This window comes from Rutilus rutilus (assembly GCF_951802725.1).
Source record: "Rutilus rutilus genome assembly, chromosome: 6".
Classification (NCBI taxonomy): domain Eukaryota; kingdom Metazoa; phylum Chordata; class Actinopteri; order Cypriniformes; family Leuciscidae; genus Rutilus; species Rutilus rutilus.
Window position 1 is genome coordinate 8775409 of NC_140214.1, and position 22708 is coordinate 8798116.

At 38.5% G+C, this 22708-nt stretch overlaps 2 protein-coding genes across 6 annotated transcripts; one reads left to right on the forward strand and one right to left on the reverse strand.

Moving 5' to 3' along the window:
• The first annotated feature begins 646 nt into the window (after positions 1 to 646).
• On the forward strand, positions 647 to 6980 carry prpf38b (pre-mRNA processing factor 38B). 5 transcript variants are annotated; one of them, XM_084411510.1, is made up of 5 exons: positions 647 to 790; positions 928 to 1079; positions 2166 to 2226; positions 3935 to 4173; positions 5777 to 6974. In XM_084411510.1, the coding sequence occupies exons 1-5, from the start codon at positions 779 to 781 to the stop codon at positions 6528 to 6530; spliced, it is 1218 nt and encodes a 405-aa protein (XP_084267636.1). In that variant the 5' UTR covers positions 647 to 778; the 3' UTR covers positions 6531 to 6974. The 5 variants fall into 5 exon arrangements, with proteins under 5 accessions (XP_084267636.1, XP_084267637.1, XP_084267639.1 ...); XM_084411511.1 differs by having other exon boundaries at positions 685 to 800; XM_084411513.1 differs by having other exon boundaries at positions 720 to 800; positions 2166 to 2240; positions 5777 to 6980.
• Positions 6981 to 7911: 931 nt separating this feature from the next.
• fndc7rs1 (fibronectin type III domain containing 7, related sequence 1) lies at positions 7912 to 22396 on the reverse strand (the record flags this gene model as incomplete). Its single annotated transcript, XM_084410497.1, has 22 exons — positions 7912 to 9055; positions 9472 to 9516; positions 9633 to 9863; positions 9980 to 10270; positions 10867 to 11127; positions 11215 to 11475; positions 11906 to 12169; positions 12251 to 12511; positions 12627 to 12890; positions 13947 to 14216; positions 14416 to 14673; positions 15209 to 15469; positions 15671 to 15928; positions 16024 to 16284; positions 16978 to 17238; positions 17412 to 17669; positions 18557 to 18820; positions 18907 to 19167; positions 19695 to 19955; positions 20190 to 20441; positions 21231 to 21521; positions 22375 to 22396. 21 exons carry the CDS (start codon positions 22394 to 22396, stop codon positions 9494 to 9496), a joined length of 5034 nt encoding a protein of 1677 aa, XP_084266623.1. The 3' UTR covers positions 7912 to 9055; positions 9472 to 9493.
• Positions 22397 to 22708: the final 312 nt, after the last annotated feature.

Consider the following 22708-nt stretch of genomic DNA (forward strand, 5'->3'; position numbering starts at 1 on the left):
TAAAGAGAGAGTTCACCCAAAAATAAAAATTCTGTCATTTACTCACTCAAGTTGTTCCAAACCTGTATGCATTTCTTTATTCTGCTGAACACAAAATAAGATACTTTGAAGAATGTCTGTAACCAAACAGTATTTTATTCCCAATATAATGAAAGTCAATGGGGTCCATCAACTGTTTGGTTACCTGTATTATACAAAATATATAATTTTGTATTCAGCAGAAGAAAGAAATTGATACAGTTTTGTAACAACTTGAGTGAGTAAATTAGATAATTTTTGGGTGAAATGTCCGTTTAAACTGATTGGCTGTCAATGTTTCTTCAGCTGCAAAGAAATTTATTATTAAAGTGATTTTAATATCATTCCTCTGTCGTCCTTGGTACTATGAACGGCCCTTTATTTTTACTACTAAAACTATAACTTTGATTTAGCCAATACTGCTGCAACAACAAATAAAATATTCTAAGGTATTTTCTATTATAATGATTTTCCACGATTGTGATTTTAAAGAATTTCTGTAAGTAAGCGTTTGTAAGGTTAATATTAGTTTCACTAGTACACTAATATAAGATTTTGTTTTAATTTTGAAAAACAAGTGTGGTTGGATTGATGTGATTTTAGAACAGTGGTGATTTTGAGTTGTATAATACAGTTTTATCCAATTTATTGTCAGGTTTGAAGACATTTAAATGATTAATCTAATTTAAATGTCTTTTATCAGGTCAACCATGTGGAGCCATGGGAAAAAGGCAGCAGGAAGACAGCGGGACAGACGGGAATGTGCGGAGGGGTAAGTAGAAGTACGTGCCTTGAGACCTCCACAACTTCATCCTCCCATCCTCTTCGTCACTTTGATTAAATAAAGGGAGAGATTCGCTTGATCTAAACATGAGTCTAGCTTTAACTCTCATGATGTTTGTCCTGCAGGTTCGAGGAGTTGGTACGGGTGGGATCGTGTCCACTGCATTTTGCTTGCTGTATAAGCTGTTCACACTGAAACTGACCCGCAAACAAGTGATGGGTCTCATCACCCATACAGATTCGCCCTATATCAGGGCACTGGGTTTTATGTACATCAGGTATGACTCGGATCCACCTCAGATGTTTAACATTAACTTGAGTTTCTTTGTTTCAGGAATTTATTTTCAATTGTCTTCGTTTCTTAATATTTAGCTTTTTAACACTGCCATGGAGGGTAAACTCGTTGCCTTTGCTGAGGAATATATAGAGCAGAAGAGTCAAAATCTGTTAAGTGGTAATTAAAATATAACACAACATGAAAAAATATATAATCTTTTATTGGAAAATTAAACATTTTATCTAACTTTGATCAAAGCTTTAATCTTTTAAACAACTGAGAGAAGAACACATTTATACTTGAGTGCGTTATGTATTAGGCACGTTATCGTCTCTGACAGACAGCATGTTGAAGACCCCCCTCTTATCGGAAAGAGACTCATTCAAACCATCGGGTAGTGTGGGTTTTCCAGGAAATGCGTGTACACGCTGGCCCTCTGCTTCTCGTAAATACTAACGTGTATTGTGCACGTTATTTTTTTGACAGACATCGATGTCGTGATATTCAAATGATGTGGATTTGAAAACAGAAGGAATCGTAAGGTAATAATTATTCATTTCTTAGCCGGCAAATATTCGGTTAAGTGAATGCTGCCCATAAGTGTGTTATGTCGACAGCCAGCCTAAGTTTTTGACGGACATGATACTGTGCATAAAGGATGCTTTACAAACGTGCTGGAGGATGTTCTGAATGCTTTTTGAGTAGTTTATTATTCTTATTTTACAAAATGAAGTTTATGTCATGGCTTAATCTACGTTACACAGACTGACATGTTTGGCTTGTCAAATTTTACATTCAGCTATCGCAAGTTCATTTTTGTACCAGGAAAGGAGTGGTTTAATGCAAAACCTGTTTTTATGGTCTCTTATATCAAAAACCTTTTATTTAAAATGAAGATCCTGTTGTAAATAACAGTCAAAATCACTTTTTAAAACAGTTTTTTCCATTATTACCCCTTAGCAGATTTTGACTCCTATATGAGATGATAATTTAGGTACATTGTTAGTTTGGATGGTGCATATTTCTTGGTTTGACCACAGCACTTCCCAATGAATATAACACTTATCATGTCAAATGTGTATTTCAGGTATACTCAACCTCCTCCTGACTTGGTTGACTGGTATGATGAGTTCCTTGACGACGAGGAGGTATGTCACCACGGGTAATGCCTTAATCTCTCTCTTATTTCTAATGTACATAGTTGTAATCAAAGCTTTAGGCCATATGCTTATTGTGATGCACATTGCTGTCCTTCAACCTTTGACCTCATTTGGCTTAATGTTCCCTATAAGATACACAGTTAAATCACAAGCAAATTCTTTGCAAATGGTCCTTTGAGCTAGATGTGAAGGTGGTTCCTCTGTGGTTAAATATGAATTCAGTGATTGCTTGCCATCTTCTCTTAGCCCAGATAATGGCAGTCTGTATATGACACTATGCCTCAGTGGTTCATAGAGATTTCTATTTGATTGTAAATATCAGATATCCATTACTGGGTGCTGGCTCATTCCTCATGCTCCTGCACACCCCACTAATTATGCATTTAGTTATATATTATCAATTTAAAATATTCTAGTGAAGGAGATCTTATTCGCATTGAGCAAACATTGCTGCCAGGCATGATGGTGGTTATGTGTGTCTCTGGCTGACTGCCCTGTTCTCTCTCCCAGATGGCCCTTGTGATGCGGGTGGATTGGATATAGGGTGTGCTCCACACTCTTGGCTGGCGTTCGTGAGTGCAGTTAGAAAAGCTCACCTACCCACTCCACCCCTTCACACTCACCGGTGCATCATATATGTCAGCTGACCTGCAACCTCCTCAGCATCGCACCTATTTTGAGTCAGTGCATAGTAAGAGACATTGTGGAAGTTAATTATTTTAAGCTCATGCAGTGGTTTGAACTATTAAACATTGATATAATAAACTATTTTCTTAAAAATAATAATAATAATACAGACAGGCATTAAGTTCCATTTAAAATCATATGTGACCCTGGATCACAAAACCAGTCACAAGTAGCACGGGTGTATTTGTGGCAATGGCCAAAAATACCTTGTATGGGTCAAAATTATCTTCTTTTTTAATTTTTATTTATTTTTTATGCCAAAAATCATTAGGATTTTAAGTAAAGATCATGTTCATATCATATATATAGTAAATTTCCTACCGTAAATATATAAAAACATTTTTGGTGAGTAAATGCAGCACAATCGTGAATATAAATAGACAACTTTAAAGGCGATTTTCTCAATGTTTCGATTTAATAAAAAAAAAAATTTGCACCCTCAGATTCCAGATTTTCAGTAGTTGTATCTCCACCAAATATTGTCATATCCTACCAAACCATGCATCAATGGAAAGCTTAGTTATTCAGGTGATGTATAAATCTCAATTTAAAAAAATGGACCCATGTGACTGGTTTTGTGGTCCAGGGTCACATATGTATTTAAATGTTGACATGAGACCAGCAGGCTAGAAAATGCCTTTTTATTCTACATAAGGAGGATTGGCCATTACATGACCAGATTTATATACTTGTGAATAAGTTATTCATACAATGGCATTACTTTTGTGTCCATGCTGTTTATTTGCTATCATAAAGTCCAAAATGACAGTGAAACAAACAAAAAACAACAAAATTACTTTAAATACTGAATATTAAGTCAGGTGAGAGCAGAGGTGAAGACTCAGTATTTGGTCATCACAAATAAAGCATTTTATACAGGACAGTTTACAGTGTAATGGCTTTAGGGGTCTAATCATTAGCCTTGTGTTACCAGAGGCCTTGCGATAAGTGCATGTCTAAGTTTGTGGTGTTAATGGTTTTCCTTCCTCTTCCTTGTCTCTGTGATCAGGAGTTGGACGTGAAGGCTGGAGGAGGCTGTGTAATGACGGTCGGAGAGATGCTCCGCTCCTTCCTGACCAAGCTGGAATGGTTCTCAACATTGTTCCCACGAATACCTGTTCCTGTGCAGAAGGCAATTGACCAGCACATGAAGAGCCGACCACGTAAACCCCAGCAAAAAGATGAGCAGGAGGAGGAGGAGGTGGTGGCAACCGATTCAGCAAGGCATGGAGATAGGCGCCGTTCCAGGTACAGTCTTTGTGTGTGGGTGGGCTGAGATTATTTGGCTAACCAGATCAGCCATGATCAGTGTTTGTCGTGTTGTGTTTGAACGATCGCCAACCATTTTTAATGGTTTAAAGTTTCAAGACAAGCCTTGGGATAGGATAAATGTGTTTGTAAACGGAAGCAATTTGTCCCAATAATACCAGTAGGGCTGTCAACGAATATTCTAAATTCGAATATATATTCGAATAGTTTTAAAAAACAGAATTTCGAATGTGAAAATTAATATTCGAATGTGGAAAAACGCCTGCGGTAGCAGAGTCTGCTGTCTGCTTTGCGAATGGGGACAGGTCACAGGAAGAAGGCGTTAACGTTAAACAGAAACATTACTAAAGTGTAGGCTACTGTACTGACTGAATAGATATTGCATGAATAAGGTAGGTTAGATACAGCAGTTTCATGCACTGCAGGCTTCCACTGGTTTGATTATTTACCGTTTCATGTCAAGGAAAAGTTATGTTTACCACAGCACAGTTTGCTCGGAGCGTTCAATGTCGGATTCGCGTCTAGTTGGACTCTTGAACATTTTGAATCCATTCCTCACGCGTCAAAAGCAAAAGTTTGAAGCGAAATTGACGCGCCGCAAGACCCCCAGACGCGCGTAAACGCGTCTTTACATTGACTTAACACTGAAATCACTCACGCCAGACGCTCTATTCGCGTTTGGTGTGAACGCAGCATGAGGGCGCGAGAGAGAGAGTGCCTGCGAGTGAGCGAGCGAGCGAGAGTGAGGTCTGCGGTCTTGGCCATTAGGTGATTTTTACTTGTTTTTGTGTAGGGAATACGTTGTCAAATATGTTTAAACTTAAATAAACTACCTATACAAGTAGTTATGTCTCTTTGTATTAATTTGTCCTGTTATTGACGTAATGCGCGTCATTGACAAAATGCGCAACCAGATGTTCGAATAGTTCGAATATTCGTGTGTTTTTTAGAGGGAATATTCAAACGTCATTTTTGAGCAATTTTGACAGCCCTAAATACCAGTAATTTTGGCACAGATGCATGAAGCTACTTTTTTTACCAGTGATGCTTTTTATTTCTTTTGTTTTGTTCATTTTCCTCCCATTTTCTCTTTCATACTACACATATAATAGACATTCTTGGATTCAAGTCTAAATAATTTTGTGTTGTTGATTAACTGTGGTAAATGTCTGGCAGCTGCATTGTAACAAAATAAGTTTTGTGGTGTAGCTACTCTGACTGTCGGGGTTTGCCTTTTTTTTTTTTTTTGGTCATGAATTTGCTCCCAGTCTCATCTAGAATGTAGAAATATTGTAGATTATGACGAGTCTTCAATCTCATTTGAGTTTACACAATTTAAACAGTAGTCCAAAGTTTTGTTCTCCATTTTATTGTAGTTCTTTTTGAAATGCATAAATTAATTTATACTATGAGTTACTTAGCTACAGCAGATACTGTCTTTCATATCTTGTAATGTAAGAAATATTATTGCTATTACAAAATTACCCCACTCTCCTATTTGACAAGATGTCTTGTGTATGTGCTCTGTTCAATGATTTGTGTTCTTATGTGTTCAATGATTTGTGTTCTTATGTGTGTTAAGGACTCCTAGGAAAAGTCAGAGTCCCAAGAGGTCCCAAAATCGTTCCCGGAGTCGCAGCCATCACAAAGAAAAACATGGTGCCAGCTTCGACCGTGAACTGGAAAGAGAACGAGATCGTCAGCGCAAAGAAAGGGAGGGAAAGGACGGGCATAGAGACAGGGACCGGGAGAGAGACAGGGAGAGAGACCGAGATAGACGACGTTCCAGAACACCAGACCGAACCACAGAACGTCGACGCAGCCGTAGCAAGGAACGACGTCGGAGTCTCAGTGCGAGCCGGGAGAAGCGGAATGAGAGGAAAGACAGAGATAAAGAGAGGGAGGCAGAGAGTGAGAGAGAGCGTAGTCGCAGGAAAGACAAAGAGCATCATAAAGATCGGGAGAGGTCAAAAGACAAGAGAAGTAAGGGAGAGGGAGAAGAGCGGAGGCACAAGGAAGATAAGGAGGATAGAAAGCACAGGGAAGAAAAGAAGAGCAAGCGCTCAAGGAGCAGAAGCAGAGACAGGAAACACAAAACCGAGCGATCCAGCAAGAAACGCTCTCGCTCAGGCAGCAAGAGCAAGCAGGAGGCAGGGGAGGAGAAGAACAGGAAGCGGGATCACAGCCATAGTAAGGAACGGTCACACAAGCGCAGTCGCAGCAAAGAGCGCTCACACCGTCGAGAATCCAGCAATGGACGAGAAAATGTAAAACAAGATCGCCACAGTCCCGAACCAGGTGAAAGAACAAACAGTGTTCGAGCGGAGTCTCCCTGATCCAAGTCTGTCTCCATCTCCTCTCTCAGATTCCCTCTGCACCTTTATTCCGGTCCCTCTCTTATTACTTCATGTCCTTATCTATAATCCTCTTGTGCACCACTTGTGTTGAAATAAACAAATGGAAAAGCCTGGATTTTTTTTTTTTTTTTTTTATATCCGCCAATTGTGTAGATATTAAAAATGTCATTTTCTCTCAGTTGCTCGTTACTGATGTCTGGACTGAAAATGGCATTTTAAAATCCTTTTTTAGTCCATTTTCTCCCAATTTGTTTTCAGGATTCTCACAAATGGCTTTGTACATAGAGCTCAGAGAATGTTTTAAATTTCAACAGAGTTGACCACAGAGTTAAGTTTGTGCACAGGCTGTTGAAAGCTGTGCTGACATTGCTGTTTGATTCATTGCTCTGTTGCATCTCGTTTTCTAATAAAATTTCTTGTATGAAACAGAATTGCCCAGTTGTATTTATTTTTATGTAATTAAGCAAAAGAGTCAAGTAAAAATGTCTTATTTTGATAGTTTACGCTAACATGTAAACCTTTCAAGACAAACCTTCTGTGATCTTTCAGGTTGTTAACCCTTGTGTTATGTTGGAATTCTGTGCATTCCCCTTATGGTTGGGGTCAAATTGACCCTAATTGGATTCAATACAATTCCTCAAAAATCACACTATGAAAAACAAGGATTCAGGTACAAACTGTAAACTTTTAATATCAACATTTGTCAAATATTCCAAAAATATATATATCTGAAGATATGATTTAATGAAAATGTTTTTTAACCATTTTTTAAACTATTTTGTTTTGATAAAATTTGAATATACATTATATATATTTGAATATACATTTTTTTTTTTTTTTTTTGCTTAGAACATAACTGAACAATTAATCTGAGCTCATTTTTCCTGCTGTCTATGTCGAAGTCTCAAGATATTTCAGATATCTTGAATATATAAATGAGAGCTTATTTTATCTGTGTCTGTCAAAGATTTTCATTTGTAATTTGCAATTAATTCTGAACACCATGATTTAGCTTTTTCAAGTGTGTTTGGTTTGGGTTAGAGCACTTTTAGATACACTTACACTTTAGAACTGGAGTTGATGCCCTGACATACATAAAATAAATATTTTTATTTTGTGTCTGTACAGTTGCTTTTGAATAGCTGCCTATGATGGTCAAATTGACATGCGAACATCACAAACGTAATAGTAATTTTGTTTGTATATGTCAAAAAAAAAAAAAACACCAGCATGTTGAAACCATAGACTGTAGGTTGAAACTTTGCATGCATGTTCATGATGATAAATGCGAAAAAGTCACAAATATATATAAAAAAAAAAAAAAGATTTAATATTATTTCAGGTAGCTTGAAAAAATAAATGATAGGTAATTTTTACCATCTGTGGCTGACAAAATATTTTTCTGTATTGAAATAAGTGTGGAAAACCAAATTTTTAGCTTAATAAGGTAGTAAAAAAATAAAATAAAGTATAACCAAGAAATTTTATTATTTTGGGTCCGTACAGTTGCCTTAGAGCGTTAAAATATGCGGGTCACATCACGAAAGTAACAGTAATTTTGTTTGTATATGTCAAAAAACACCAGCATGTTGAAACTTTGCATGCATGTTTATGATGATAAATGAGAAAAAGTCACAAAATATCAAGAAAAAAACCATAGGTTAACCAGTATTTCCAGCAACTATAAAATCTAAACGGGTCAAATTGACCCGCAACATAACACAAGGGTTAAATTAAGACGTGCTTTGCTGTGTGATTTATATGTGCTGTACTGTACTACCCATAATCCTAGAGTGAGATCTGAAAAGTTGCTATTACTATAGGAGAGAAAATCAGTAAGACTAGTGGCTTTCTATTCCCATGAAGCATTGTGAATTATGTAATCTAGTCAGTCCTACTCTTGAAATTACTTGAACATGTATTAAGTTTTTTATTGAACCATTATTTCTGAATCAGTTATATCAGTTACATTGGTTAACTTAATGGGATGAGTAGTTAATTCAGAGATGTTTAATACAGTAGTTAACGGTGCTTTTTTTGCGCTCAGAATAGGTCACTGTTGTGTCCTTGTCAGCTCATCATATAAGAACATTCATTTTATTGGAACAGCAGGTGTTTTGTGTATGGTTATTTATTTTACATGTGCTTTACATGTCATAATTTATAAGACTGAATACATGGAGAAATGCTCTTTGTGTTTAATAACTTGACTCATATACAAAAACAGGAATGTGTATATATAGGCTTTTTTAAATATTTGGCATTGCATAAAAGTAAATCCGTCAGCCAGAGAAGAAAAACATTGTGATTTGAAAAACATTTTAAAAGAAGCCATGTTAATCTTTTACCCAGTCAATCTATTCCACCCATAAATATTGTGAAAAAAAAAAAAACATTAACCTTGACCTGGAATATATGTAACATGCAAAATATCAAAGAGTTGAGAATTCTCAAAGGCAAGAGTTTGAGTGCGACGAGATGCATTCACTCAGAGTTGGGCAGGGCTGGTGTGGAGAGAAGGTGGTTAATACTAGCAGGCTTTTCAATTTGTTTAAAACTTCTTAAAAACATTTTAAAGTGTTAAGCAAAGCTGTTGTGGATGAATCTTTAAACGTAAACAGTTGTCAATGGAAACACTCAACTGCATGTAAAAGGAGGCTGTGAGGGATAGACGTACATTTTTTTTTTTTTTTTTTTTTTTTGGAAGTACAGTGTCCACTGGAAGAGATTTTCCATGTTTTATCAACTTAATGATCAACAAAGTAGCAAACCAGACTGTATTTCCTCCCTCATGGTCTCATTTTCTTTAGTTAAGTTGAATATGTAATTTTTCCTAACTAGGCCATTTCTCCATTTTGAGAAATGAAAAAATTTCCATAAATTGTTCTTAATTTTCTGTTGTTATTGAGCATCAACTCACCTTTCTGACTTTGAGCCAGGTCTCACCTCCTGCGAACGGCTGTCACTGCCAATTGATGAACATGGTCAAAGGTTACAGGACTTCACCAAAACAAGATACATTTTGACAACCCATGTTTCTACTGATCTGATGTTTCATTATTTGTTACTTGTACTACTTGCCTAAAACAGGCACTGAGTCTTCACTTTGTCCAGCAGCATTGTGGGCAGTTACGACAATGTTACCGCTACTGAAATTGGTGATGGAGCAGAGGAGCTGTGAGGTCATGCAGAGTTTCATCCTACCAGAGGAAGTGACCCCATACGCGGTGTAGTTCGTAGCAAATAAAGACTCATGCCATGCCACTACTGCCGATGATGCAGAGAATGTCACATTTAGAGGGGCACAAGGTACTGGGGGAAAGAAATAAATTAACAGATGAGTAATGTATGTATTTGCACTTTAAGGATCTTCATTTCCCATTTAAGAGTGTAGGAAGGTAGTGCTATGATGATTAAACATTGCGCACCTGTGGTTCCAGTGACTGCAACAGACTCGACGCTTGAGGCGGCAGAGTTCCTCGCCCTGATGGTTGCGCTGTAGGAGGAGCCACAAGGGAGGGGCATCTCAAAGAAAGTGCGACTTGACCAATAGGAGGCGAGGTCAAATAGTGCCTGGTTATTGCCTTGAATGCTGCCCTTGAGTCCAAAGAGGTATTCAGAATTAGGGCAACTCACAGTAGACCAGGACGCCCTCAAGATCTGAGTGTCATTCACTACTGTACGAGGGACAACCCTCAACCCAGCTGGAGGACAGGGAGCTGAGGGAAAGAGATGGACAACAAGACTTAAAACCTGTTTTCCCAATGGGGATCACAAAGAAACAGAACCAAAATGTTAGTATCTGCCTTTACAATGGATTTGCCTGTACTATACTCAAATTTTGTGTAAGTTGCAGCTGTTAGGCTTTCACATTTGGTCTGAACCTTTTCATGTTATATCCGATTTGTAAACACATCTTCAACATAAGTTGCTGCTAACCATTTAAGATAACGACTAGGTGACTACATTTAGTTTTGCCGCTGCTCTTGTAGATCTTTGAATATCTTGTAATCCGTCATCAGAAGAAATTCACATCTGCAAATTTGGCCAAATTGCTTTCATACTAATTAACAACTGTACTACAGTGGACTTAAACTGTACTCCAGACCTCCCTTTTCAAGCAAATTTGGGTGTGGTCCTTTTGGTGGACACGCAAGTACAGGAAACATTCCAAAAGAATGAGACGGTTCCAAAAGAACCAAATGTTAATGTCAAACAGATTCAAGTCTACTCTAAAAGCACTAGTATGAAACACCCTTAGGGGACATCTCAAATACTTGCAGATCAGTTCAAAGAAAGCAGATAATTGTTGTACCTGCTCCACCAATTTGCGGTTTACTCAAGGAACTGTTGCAGGTGCCATCTGTTGCCTGCACTGTAAAGTTGTACACGGTGCCGCACACTAAGCCCATCAAAGTACAGGAGGTCTCCGTGTTCTGGCAGTAGACCTTTGTGCCGTTTTCTGACTGGGCAATTCCCACATAGGCCACTGCCCCTGTACTCCCCACCCATGACAAGGAGGCACTACTGTTCCCGCAATGTATGTTTGCAGTTACATTGGTTGGCTCACATGGCACTGCAGAATAAAGACATCGCAATGAAAGTTTGTACAATGTAAGAATCTTGGTCACATCATTTAAAAAAAAGAGTTTGTCACTCTCACCTGTTTTGAATGTGACATTAGTACTTGGCAGACTGGTGCAGTTCTCATTACTGGCTAAAACGGACACATTGTAGGTGTTGCTGCAGTGCAGGTCAGTTAGTGTGCAGTTATTGTACGAGGTATTGCATGTCTTTAAGTCTCCATCTCTGCTGACTGCAGTAAGCAGGTATGACTGCGCCACGTAAGATAGCTCCCATGACACAAACACATCCTTTGACTGACAGTCTGTATAGGCCTGTACTTGTGAGGGCTGACAGGGCGCTGCAGAGGATCAAAGGTAGAAATGAGAACAACCTGAATATGGTGCAATGAAAGCACATGTAAAATTGATATATATAGATATAGATCAAGGGTGTCCATTCTTCTCTGGGAGGACCACCTTCCTGCAGAGTTTAGCTTCAACTTTAACCAGCCAATGAAGGTCAACTCTACGAGAAGGTTGTTCTCCTGGAGCAGGATTAGAAACCCAGTTGCAATTATTTAACTAGGAAAAAGTCCCACAATACAGATGTTATGGTGTATCAAGTGGTTGTTAGCACTTTATTATGTGACTTCTGTTCTGGGTGGTTGTTCACTGGTTAGGTCAGGAGCCCATCCCCAGATGTCTATGATATTCTGGTCCCTAGATATGTCTCAGGTCTCTTCTCTAAGTTTAACCTCTATCTAGGTATAACAATATTGATGGTTGTACCGGTTCTGATCTTGTAGGGTGGGCTGCGAAGGCTGCTGCATTGGTTGGCCGAAGCAGCCACAATGATGGTGTACTCTTTGCCGCACTGCACATTGGTAAGGTTGCAGGAAGAGGTGGAGCTATTGCAGGAAATGAAGGCACGGTCTTGATCCTCTGCTGTGACAACGTAGAGGGAATTTCCTCTGCGTGCCCTCTGCCATTGTACCATGATAACAGAACTTTGGCATTCAGCCACCACCACGATGGATGACAAGGCACAAGGTGCTGGAGAGAGAGATAACATACATTAAGACTAAGAGACCCAGGGTCTCAAAAGAGAGGGCTGAAGCTCTCAGGTGTACTTACCTGTCTCCAGCTGAAAGCTGTTGCTGGGTGGGCTCAGGCAGGCAGCGTTTGAAGCAGTGACTTGGAAGGTGTAGCTCTTTCCACAACCCAGGTCAGGCACATTACAGGTGGAGTTTGCGCTAGAACATGTGGTATTTTGACCGTCGTCCCCAACAGCCAGCACCGTGTAAGACTCTGCACCCTTATCCACTTCCCATGATACCCATGCGGAGTTAGTGACACAGTCCACGGTACCATTAACCCCCTGTGGGGTACATGGAGCTGTAGAGAGAAGAGGGTAGACATAAAGTGCATAAGGAAAGTATGGATATTGAAATGTATCTATCAATCCATCCATCCATTTGTAACAGAGAGCATTCTTGTGTTAGTGTCCAACCTGAGGCGATGTTGAAGCCACTGCTTGCTTGACTCTGACAGCTGCCCCTCAGTGCCACCACACTGATGTTGAAGCTCTCTCCACAGGGCAAATGTGCGATGGAGCACTGCGTGTTTGTGCTGTTACAGGAGGAAATCACACCAGTGCTCTGGGACTCCATTTCCACTCTGAACTGGCTGGCATCCACTGCTGGGCTCCAGCTCACCAGCACAGACCCTGAATCGCACTGCACATTTGCAGATACGTTGTGAGGTGGACATGGAGCTGAGAAAAGAGAAAAGGAACCAATCTGTTATTGAACGGGTGGGGCAGTACCAAACATTTCAGCAGGAAACGATAAAAGGTAAACCAATAAATCAATGATGGTACCTTGCCGCACTGCACATGCTATACAGCAATGTTTCAGCAAGTTAGCATGCAAAGTCATAACACAATGTAGAAGTCTTGAAGGTACAGTAGCTTGTAAAAGTTTTTAAATTGTGGCATTATTTTCATGACAATGATGTTAATTTTACATTTACATTTACATTTATTCATTTAGCTGACGCTTTTATCCAAAGCGACTTACAATTGCTATATATGTCAGAGGTCGCACGCCTCTGGAGCAACTAGGGGTTAAGTGTCTTGCTCAGGGACACATTGGTGTCTCACAGTGGATTCGAACCCGGGTCTCTCACACCAAAGGCATGTGTCTTATCCATTGTGCCACACCACCCCCTAATTTTCTGTCAAAATTCTCATTCCCGTACTTACCGTACTTTCAACAGATTGTTAGTTACTCTAACTGTATTACAACATTAAATCAGTACAATATATATCAATTATGTAAAATATACTTTTTTATTTAATATTTCGTTTTTTGCATTACAGCGATGATAATTAGGAAAGAAAATGTGCTTAATTGCTCTGAAAATAATTGTTACATAAAAAAAAAAAAAAAAAAAAAGCCAAAAACCTAATTTTAGGCTAAAATAAGACTTCGCTTAAACAAAATACATTTTCTTATCCAGATCATTTTCCACCTCAAAATCAAAACATGAGAGGGGTTGAAAAATGGTAAATCTAAATTACAACTTAGAAAGAACGCTTCAGGGAAACACATAAATACTACAAAATGTTTAATGAAATCATACTTGTTAGGCCTTTGTATATATTTGGTTGCTAATTAAGTTGTTAAGTTGACATACAGTTGTCTTTACTTGATAAAGTATGATTAAGCAATGACTCGCTTAATTTAGTCCTAATTTGTAAGTCGCTTTGGATAAAAGCGTCTGCTAAATGACTAAATGTAATGTAAATGTAAAATCCTCACACACGCACCTGTTTGCACTTGAGACATAGTACTCTTCACGCCCCCGCAGCCACTGGCCATTGAGTAGACCGAAACATTATAATTCTGACCACACTGCAGTTCTTGCAGATTACAGGAGGCAGTGGTTGTGTTACAAGAGTAGGAATGGCCATCATTAGACACGGCCACAGCCATGAAAGCCTCCGCCCCGTTGGCTTGTACCCACGACACAGACACAACACTACCATTGTGGATGTCGCAAAGCAAAGATGTCTGAACATTACTAGGTGCACATGGAGCTAAATAGAGAGAGAAAAGGGACCATTTTAAGGACATTCATTATTAGTCTTGCAATGTTGATTATCATACACCTGCATGGCCATTTTGTTTCTTTATGTGTCTTTTGAACACATGACAACGGATTAGAATATCCCACATCAGAAACTGCATTAAATCTGAGCTCTGTCATCAGGTGCACAACAGAAGCAGTGGACTCACCTGACTGCAGAGTGAGGTATGTGTTGCTGTTGTCACATACTCCATCCATGGCAGTGACGGTAAGGTTATATCTCTGGCCACAGTGCATTCCGGATAATGTGCAACTGTGGTCAGAGCTCGTGCAGTTGATGCGATGTCCGTCAGAACCAGCAGCCTGGACCGTGTGATGCGTGAGGTTGTCAGTGAGCTCCCAAGTTACAACAGCAGAGTTGGTGTCGCAGTTGAGCAGGGCACTAGCATTCTGTGGCTTACAGGACACTGAAGTGAAATGAAATATTAACAATTACCATAATTAACAAAATAATACTTAACACCAGTAACAGTGAGAATCTTTCAGTTATTTTGGGAAGCACTTTTTGGTAACACTTTATTTTACAGTGTCCTTGTTACACATGTTACATGTAATTACTGTAGTAGTAACTATAAAGTATGCATACTTACATGCGACTAACCCTAAACCTAATCCTGACCGTAACCCTATAGTAAGTTCAATTATTATTACTCAGCACTTAAATGTATAATTACATTGTAACATGGACACCTTAAAATAAAGGGTTACACTTTATTTTAAGGTATCATTGTTACAGTGTATTTATATATTTAAGTACTGAGTAATATTAAGCAACTATATGTACTTACTATAGGGTTAGGGTAGGATTAGGATTTGTTTGAGGGTTAGTTGCATGTAATTATGCATAATTTACTGTTATTACTATGGTAAGTATATGTAACAATGACACTGTAAAATAAAGTGTTACCAAAAATCTTTTATTGTTATTTTTTTCTTAGGTACCTGTACTCAGCACAACTGGTTGGCTCTGTGCAGTGGAGCAGTTCCCGTCACTCGCGCTGACAGCCAAACTATAGTTCATCCCACAGAGCAGGTCTGAGAAGACACATGCTGTTCCAGTGCTGTTACACACTGAAGCATAGCCACCGCTACTCCAAGCAACTGCAGAGTAGGAAACGGCACCCACGCTTCGATCCCAGGATACAGACACATCTCCAGTCGTACAGTTTACTCTGCCCTGCACGTGACCAGGTACACATGGCACTGCAAAGAAAAAAGTGAGACAATTAAAACTTGACTTACATTGTTAGAATTTTCATTCAAAATGTAACCAACAGTCATGTTGGTGTCGTAATATTTCAATACTGAATTTTTATTTTGTTTGCATGCTGAGTTATATATTTTTTTTTTCTTTTTTTATGGAAATAAAGGAGGTAACAGAGGATACAAAACTGGAGACTGTACCAGTGTTTATTTCTAAGGTGGAACCTCCTGTGTTGCATTGCTGGTTTACTGCAATGACGCTGACATTGTACGAGGAGCTACAATGCAGCGTTTGCAGTTTGCATTGCTGTGCAGTCGTGTTACAGGCATTCACTTGACCTTCAGGTCCCGCTGCAACCACCAGGTAAGACGCCGCCCCGCGGCTGATGTTCCATCTTACAGTTATAAAGTTAGACAAACAGTCCAGCTCAAACACCAAATTCTGAGGAACACATGGAGCTGGGAGAGAAGAGAACAGGAAAACCATTTGAGATCTGAGATATGCGTCATTCTCAACAGACTATATGTCAATCCATCAGTGTTTTCTGTATTACCTGTTGACAGGTTAGCAGGTGAACTCGGTGCACTTCTGCATTGCTGGTTAATGGCTTTGACAGTGATCTGGTACTGTTGACCACAGAGCAGCTCTGATAGGAAGCCACTGGTAATGTTGGTACTGAATGCCAGCGTGCTCCCATTTCCACTTACTGCTTCCACTGCATATGTCTCAGCTCCAGCACTGGAAGCCCAGCTCAGAGTGCCCAGCCCCGTGCCACAGTCCAGGACGGGCGTCAAAGCTTGAGGAACACATGGGGCTAAAGAACCAGAAAACAGAACAGCATTGAAACTTTCATGAGGTTTGTGCTTACTTGCATAAACAAGAACAGAAAATGTCCGGGTATTATGAAAGATTTACTATAGCTTTTATTTCAATATTTGGTTTGTATTGAACTCTAGAAAATGTAATAATAATAATTTATAATCAGAAGTTATTATTTTTCTCTTGTGATATTTTCATTGCAAAAACAAAAACCCCAAAATAATATTTTTCGTCAGTATCCATGTCTTGTTTTCAACTAAAAACATCTATACATTCTTAAAATAAGATAAATCCAGCAACCTAAATTTGGATACAATTGCCTCAAAAGTATTTAGAGCCATTGTATGAATTTCATTCAAGCCATAGAATCTGGCCATAATCATTTTTATGATTACTTTTTACCAACTGATCCACAGTCACTATTTCACAATATTACTATTTTTACTGTATTTTTAATCAAATTAATTATTCCAAACTTTTGACAATATATATATAGCTTTAAAATTTAAAACATTTCTTTTCTAAAATATTTTAAATAAATACAAGTGTCAAATGAATATTTTTATCTAATGCACATACATATATTTTTTTTATTACATTTAACTGACATGTAAATTGTAAGCATGTAAACTACTCATTCATCCTACAGATGGAAACCCCTGGTAGATTTATCATTACAGTGTCTTACCCATGTGTATGTAGGTGCTGTTGCTACGTGTACTCGTGCAGCGGCTGTCATTGGCAGTAACACTGACGTTATAGATTTCACCACAGTGCAGGTCCTCCCAGGTGCAGCTGGTCCCATTAGTGACGCACAGGTGTGTATGTCCATCATTACCTGTTGCTTTGGCAGTGTACATGTTTGCCCCATCGCTTGGGCCCCAGCTGACAGAACCCAGCTGGTTGTTACATTCCATATGTGTCACGAGATTATGGGGCGTGCAGGGCGCTGGATCACAACACATTACAAAGGTAAGTCAACCCATTTCATACAGTACTGCCTCAAATCAAATTGATAAGCTGAGCAACAGGAATATAACAGGAAATCACATACAATCTTTGTGTAATATTGTGGATTTTATTGAGTGCACAGCAGTTTTATGTATAATTTCAGGAACATACCGAGTCTGAAAACTGCAGGGGCGCTCAGTGGGCTGTCGCAGTAATCTGTTTGCCCTTGAACAGTCACGTTGTAACTTTGTCCACAGAGCAGTGACACAGACAGGCTAGTAGAAGTGGTGTTAAAGGCTATGATATATCCCAGACTCCCTGTTGCCGTCACAATGTAGGATGACACCCCTTTGGCATTTGACCAGTCGAGCGCCACCGTCTCACTGTTGCATGACATGTGAGCAGTCACATTCTCTGGTCTGCAAGGGTCTGGAGAAGTGAAGGGGGATTGTTATATTGTACCAAGGTATAGAGTTATTCTATAATCATTTAAGTAAAAAAATATGAACAGTAAAAAAAATTGTATTATTATTAATAGTAATACAAACAATAATATTAAAATATTAACAAAAAAAATATATAAAAACAAATTATTGATACTAATAATCAAATCAAATATTAATAAAAATGTTTAAAAACATCATAAAATAAAAAATAAGTAGGGTTGGGAATGGAAAATCATTCTGGAATCGGATACCTAAGGTAATAATAATCGGAATCATCGGAATTGTTCAAATTCAAACGATACCAAACCCTATAAAAAATGTTTAATGCTATTAAAACTAATGTTAATGTTATAAATTATTTAAAAAAAAATATATATATATATATTTACAGTACAGGTCAAAAGTTTGGAAAAAAGTTTTTTTATTTTTTTATTTGATCAAAAATACAGAAAAAAAAAAAAAACAGTAATATTGTGAAATATTATTACAACTTAAAATGATAGTTTTCTATTTGAATATACTTTAAAAAATCATTTATTCCTGTGATGCAAAGCTGAATTTTCAGCATCATTACTCCAGTCTTCAGTGTCACATATGACATCCAGTCTATCACATGATCCTTTAGAAATCATTCTAATATTCTGATTTATTATGAGTGTTTGAAACAGTTCTGCTGCCTAATATATTTGATGAATAAAAGGTTAAAAAGAACTGCATTTATTCAAAATAAAAAAATATTTTCTAATAATATAAATCTTCTTTACTATCACTTTTTATCAATTTAACACATCCTTGCTGAATAAAAGTATTGATTTATTTTAAAAAAAACAAGGTTTTGTGAAGGGTTTTTTACACTGCATAATGCTATACCTGTAGTGAGGTATACAGGTGCGCTGGCACTACTTTGGCAGAGGCCGCTGTAAGCGGTGACCGTAAACGCGTAGGTCTCTCCACAGCCCAGATTAGAGAAGGAACAAGTGGAGGAGGTGGAGTTACAAAGCTCCTGGCGTACTCCTCCTGCACCGAGGGCTCGGGCGGTGTAGAAATCCACTCCTTCTCTCGCCTCCCAAGACATCACGGCCGTGTTGTTGCCGCACACCTTATCGGCTGCCGCCCGCAGTGGCACACAGGGTCCTGCGGAGGGGTCACAGAAAAGTTGGACCATAATTAGCCTAATTAACTTTTAACCCCTTCTACCGTGTAATGGATTGCAAACTCACTGGACCGGAACGTGGCGTTGGTGGCGGAGGTGATTTGGCACTGCTGGTTCGCAGAGGTGAAGGTGAGGTTATAGAGTTGTCCACACTGCAGGGACGAGATGTTACAGTTGTTCTGTTGGGATGAGCAGGAGAACCTTTGGCCTCCTGATCCCAAAGCCGTCACAGTGTAATTCTCCGCCCCAGCCATGATGCTCCAGGACACTAGAGCTGAATCTGTAGCACAGTCCACGATGGCAGACACACTGCTGGACAGACATGGTGCTGAAAAATATAGAAGAATATTTTTCAGTACTTATATCCTTTGTGCTAGCACATATTTTATTTAACACAGTTATGTACAATCTTAGAAAAAAGGTTCATTGGGGCTCTTTATTGAACCTTAGAGTTTGTGAAATGTCTTAAATGATTGCATTATCTACTGATAAAGTATGTTTACAAGCTGGTTAATTCATATAATTTAATTAAACTAAATCCATAAAATGATCCCATGATGGGAACCACTAAAATGTTATATATATGAAGCGCCTAACAAAACCCTTTGAACTTTAAAAAAAACTTTTAATCTAAGAGTGTATGATACCCTAACATTAAAGTGAAATGCTGAGAAACAGTTACTTCTGAAATCTGATTTGTTTCTAAATGAATTATCCAAAATAATAAGACAGTAATCCGGAACATGGTCATTTCTGATTTAATTTAGACGAAAAAAAAAAAAATTAAACCTTAAGTACTATATTATACTGTATATTTTTGGTACTAGGTTTTTTATTTGTTTTGTCCTTACAGACCTGATGTCATGTTGACCCCTATGCTGTCAGAGCTGTTGAACACCTCTCCGATGGCACGGACTCTGACATAGTACACTATTCCACAGGTGAGATCAGGTAAACTGCAATATGTGCGATCTGTCCGACAGGAAGTGGAATGACCATTTTGCCCATCCAGGAACGCAACGTATCCCACTGCAAACTGGCTAGGCTCCCAGGAAACGGTTGCATTGAGGGTTGCACAGTTTATGCTAGCTTTGACGTTCTGAGGAGGACAGGGTTCTGAAATGACACAAAGTAAATGAGACTGATTCAAGTTGAACGCTTTAAATTTCAATCTGCTCCTCACACAATACTATAATATGGCTTTAAAAGACTTATAATGTTTTTAGCTCAGAGCAGAGCAGCTCCACAGAAGAAAGTCATTCAGGTTTGTTATTTGTAACATCATGAGTAATGACAGAATTTGAATTTTTGAGTGAATATTCCTATAAAATCAGTGGTCACATGACTGACCCGTCTTGATTGGATCATAGGTCGCAGTGACATTGCAGGCACTGTTGCGAGTCGTCACGCTGATATTGTAGATCTGGCCACAGCTCATGTCTGTCAAGGTGCAGCTCGTGTTAGAGGTCGCACAGGTCACTGTCAGGCCCTCGGGGGTCACAGCCACTGCTGTGAAGTTGGCGGCCCGTTTAGTGACGTCCCAGGAGAGCCGAGCGGTGGAAGGACTGTACTGCGCTGTCAGATGCTGAGGGGCACACGGACCTGTAATGGTATGATTACAGCTTAGTTTTATTAATTTAATATTTTAAAAAGCTAAAAATAATTTATCATAAACCTCATGTACACATTTCGTAGTACAATTAGTCACTTTACTATATATTTATATTTTAAATATTTTATACATATATATTGTCAAACCAAAATTTATTCAGACACTTTCAACATTTCTCACTTTATCTCACAGTTTATTCGCTATAGTTTAGAAAATGGTAATACAATATGACAAGAACTCAGAGTTGTCAAATCAGTTGATATTTCACTGGTTTTGGCCATCCTTCTGTTAGACTGTCTCACAAATGAATTATGTTGAATAGCTGTCAGCTGTTACATTTAAGTTCACAATTAGATAATACCAATTTAGGTAAACCAATTACCAAGCAATGCTTAATTTTGTTCAGTCTGTGGTGTAAAAATATCGAATTAACAATTAAAGAAAAACACTGAAGCAAAACGTGGTCAGGTCAAAGTGTCTGAATCATTTTTGGCCCCAAGAATTTTGGGGTATAATTTGTCACAGACACTAGAGTGTCCTGCACCCACTAGTAAAAATAATAAAAGATGATATCTGGTGTCTGAGTCATTTTTGGTTTGACTGTATATATATATATATATATATATATATATATATATATATATATATATACTGTATATATATTAGTAAAATAGTTGAATGGAGCGGAGGGGGAACCCGCTACTTCAGCAGAAGTTAGCAAAACCAAATCTCTTACAAAACTGGTAAAAGCAAAGCAAATCAGATTCAGTAAACCTCACCTGTGATCAGGGAGCCAGTCATCTGTGCACTGGAATTGCATGTGGATCCCAAAGTCTGTACGTTCACCATATACTCATTGCCACACTGCAGGTTGCCCAGCTCACAGTGCGTGATGGAGCTGTTCGATGTACAGCTAGTGCTGTTGCCCAGCGGTGCCAAGGCAGAGACAACGTATCCCTGAGCACCTGCACCATACTGCCATGACACAGTGGCTGTTCCTAGCTGACAATCCAACACTGCCCTGATGGAGCTGGCTGCGCAGGGAACTATGGGTAAAAGCAGAAGAGACACTGAGAATGAGAACATTTAATTGGAGCACAGAGTTTTTCATATGCAAACATGGCGAACAAAGATTGAAATGTTCAGAAGTTTGGCGTTGGTATGATTTCTTTATGTTCCTGAAAGTATTATCTTATGCTCACCAGGGCTGCATTTATTTGATCAAAAATACAGTATTATTCTGAAATAGTATTGCAATTTAAAATAACTGTTTTCTATTTTAATATATTTAAAAATTTAATTTATTCCTGTGATGGCAAAGCTGAATTTTCAGCATCATTACTCCAGTCTTCAGTGTCACAAGATCCTTCAGAAATCATTCTAATATGCCGATTTGATGCTCAAGAAACATTTCTTATTATTATCAATGTTGAAAACAGTTGCGCTGCTTAATTTTTGTGTGAAAACTGTGATACATTGTGAAATCATTTGTAACATTATGAATGTTTTTACTGTCACTTTTTGATCAATTTCATGCATCCTTGCTGAATAAAAGTATTAATTTCTTTAGCAAAAAACAATCTTACTGACCCCAAACCTATGAACAGTAGTTTATCAGGAAAATTGTATATATGCATAGAATAGCAAAATGAGCATGTTGAACATAGTAGTCTGGGTGCTGTGTCCGAGTTTAGAGAGTATATAGAAAAATATATGCTTGTATGTTTAGATGTACCTGAGTTAGTGTTCACAGAGTATAGAGAGTATATAGAATAAAATGCTTGTATATGCTCAGATGTACCCGAGTTAGTGTTCACTGTAGCACTTGGAGGGCTGCTGCACAGATTATCTGATGCCGTCACATTAACGTAGTACAGCTGACCACACCGGAGCCCTGTCACGTTACACTGCGAGCCCGCAGACTGGCAGGTGGTGGAGAGTCCATTGCTGTCCTGCACAGTGGCTGTGTACTGCTGTCCTCCTGCACTGGCTGTCCATGATACCACTAAAGCAGCTGAGGAACAATCCACGGTGGGCACGACATTCCTTGGGGTGCAAGGCACTAGAATACAAAAAGCAAGAAAAACCGTTAGGTCTCAATTCAATCCATTTTATATTAATATGTTTTAATAGCCTAGATTGAATTTGATTACATTTTCTAATTGAGCTATGGCATTCTTCAGATTTTAAAAGAAATATGATGTGAAATAGAAAATAAACTGGTTGGGTTTTGATTGTGTTACTCAGTTATACGTTA

Bases quoted from the DNA above. Each gene is read 5' to 3' on its own strand.
- prpf38b (XM_084411510.1), top strand. The intron at 1,080-2,165 runs GTATGACTCGGA...TGTGTATTTCAG, and splicing joins CTGGGTTTTATGTACATCAG to GTATACTCAACCTCCTCCTG. The intron at 4,174-5,776 runs GTACAGTCTTTG...ATGTGTGTTAAG, and splicing joins GGAGATAGGCGCCGTTCCAG to GACTCCTAGGAAAAGTCAGA.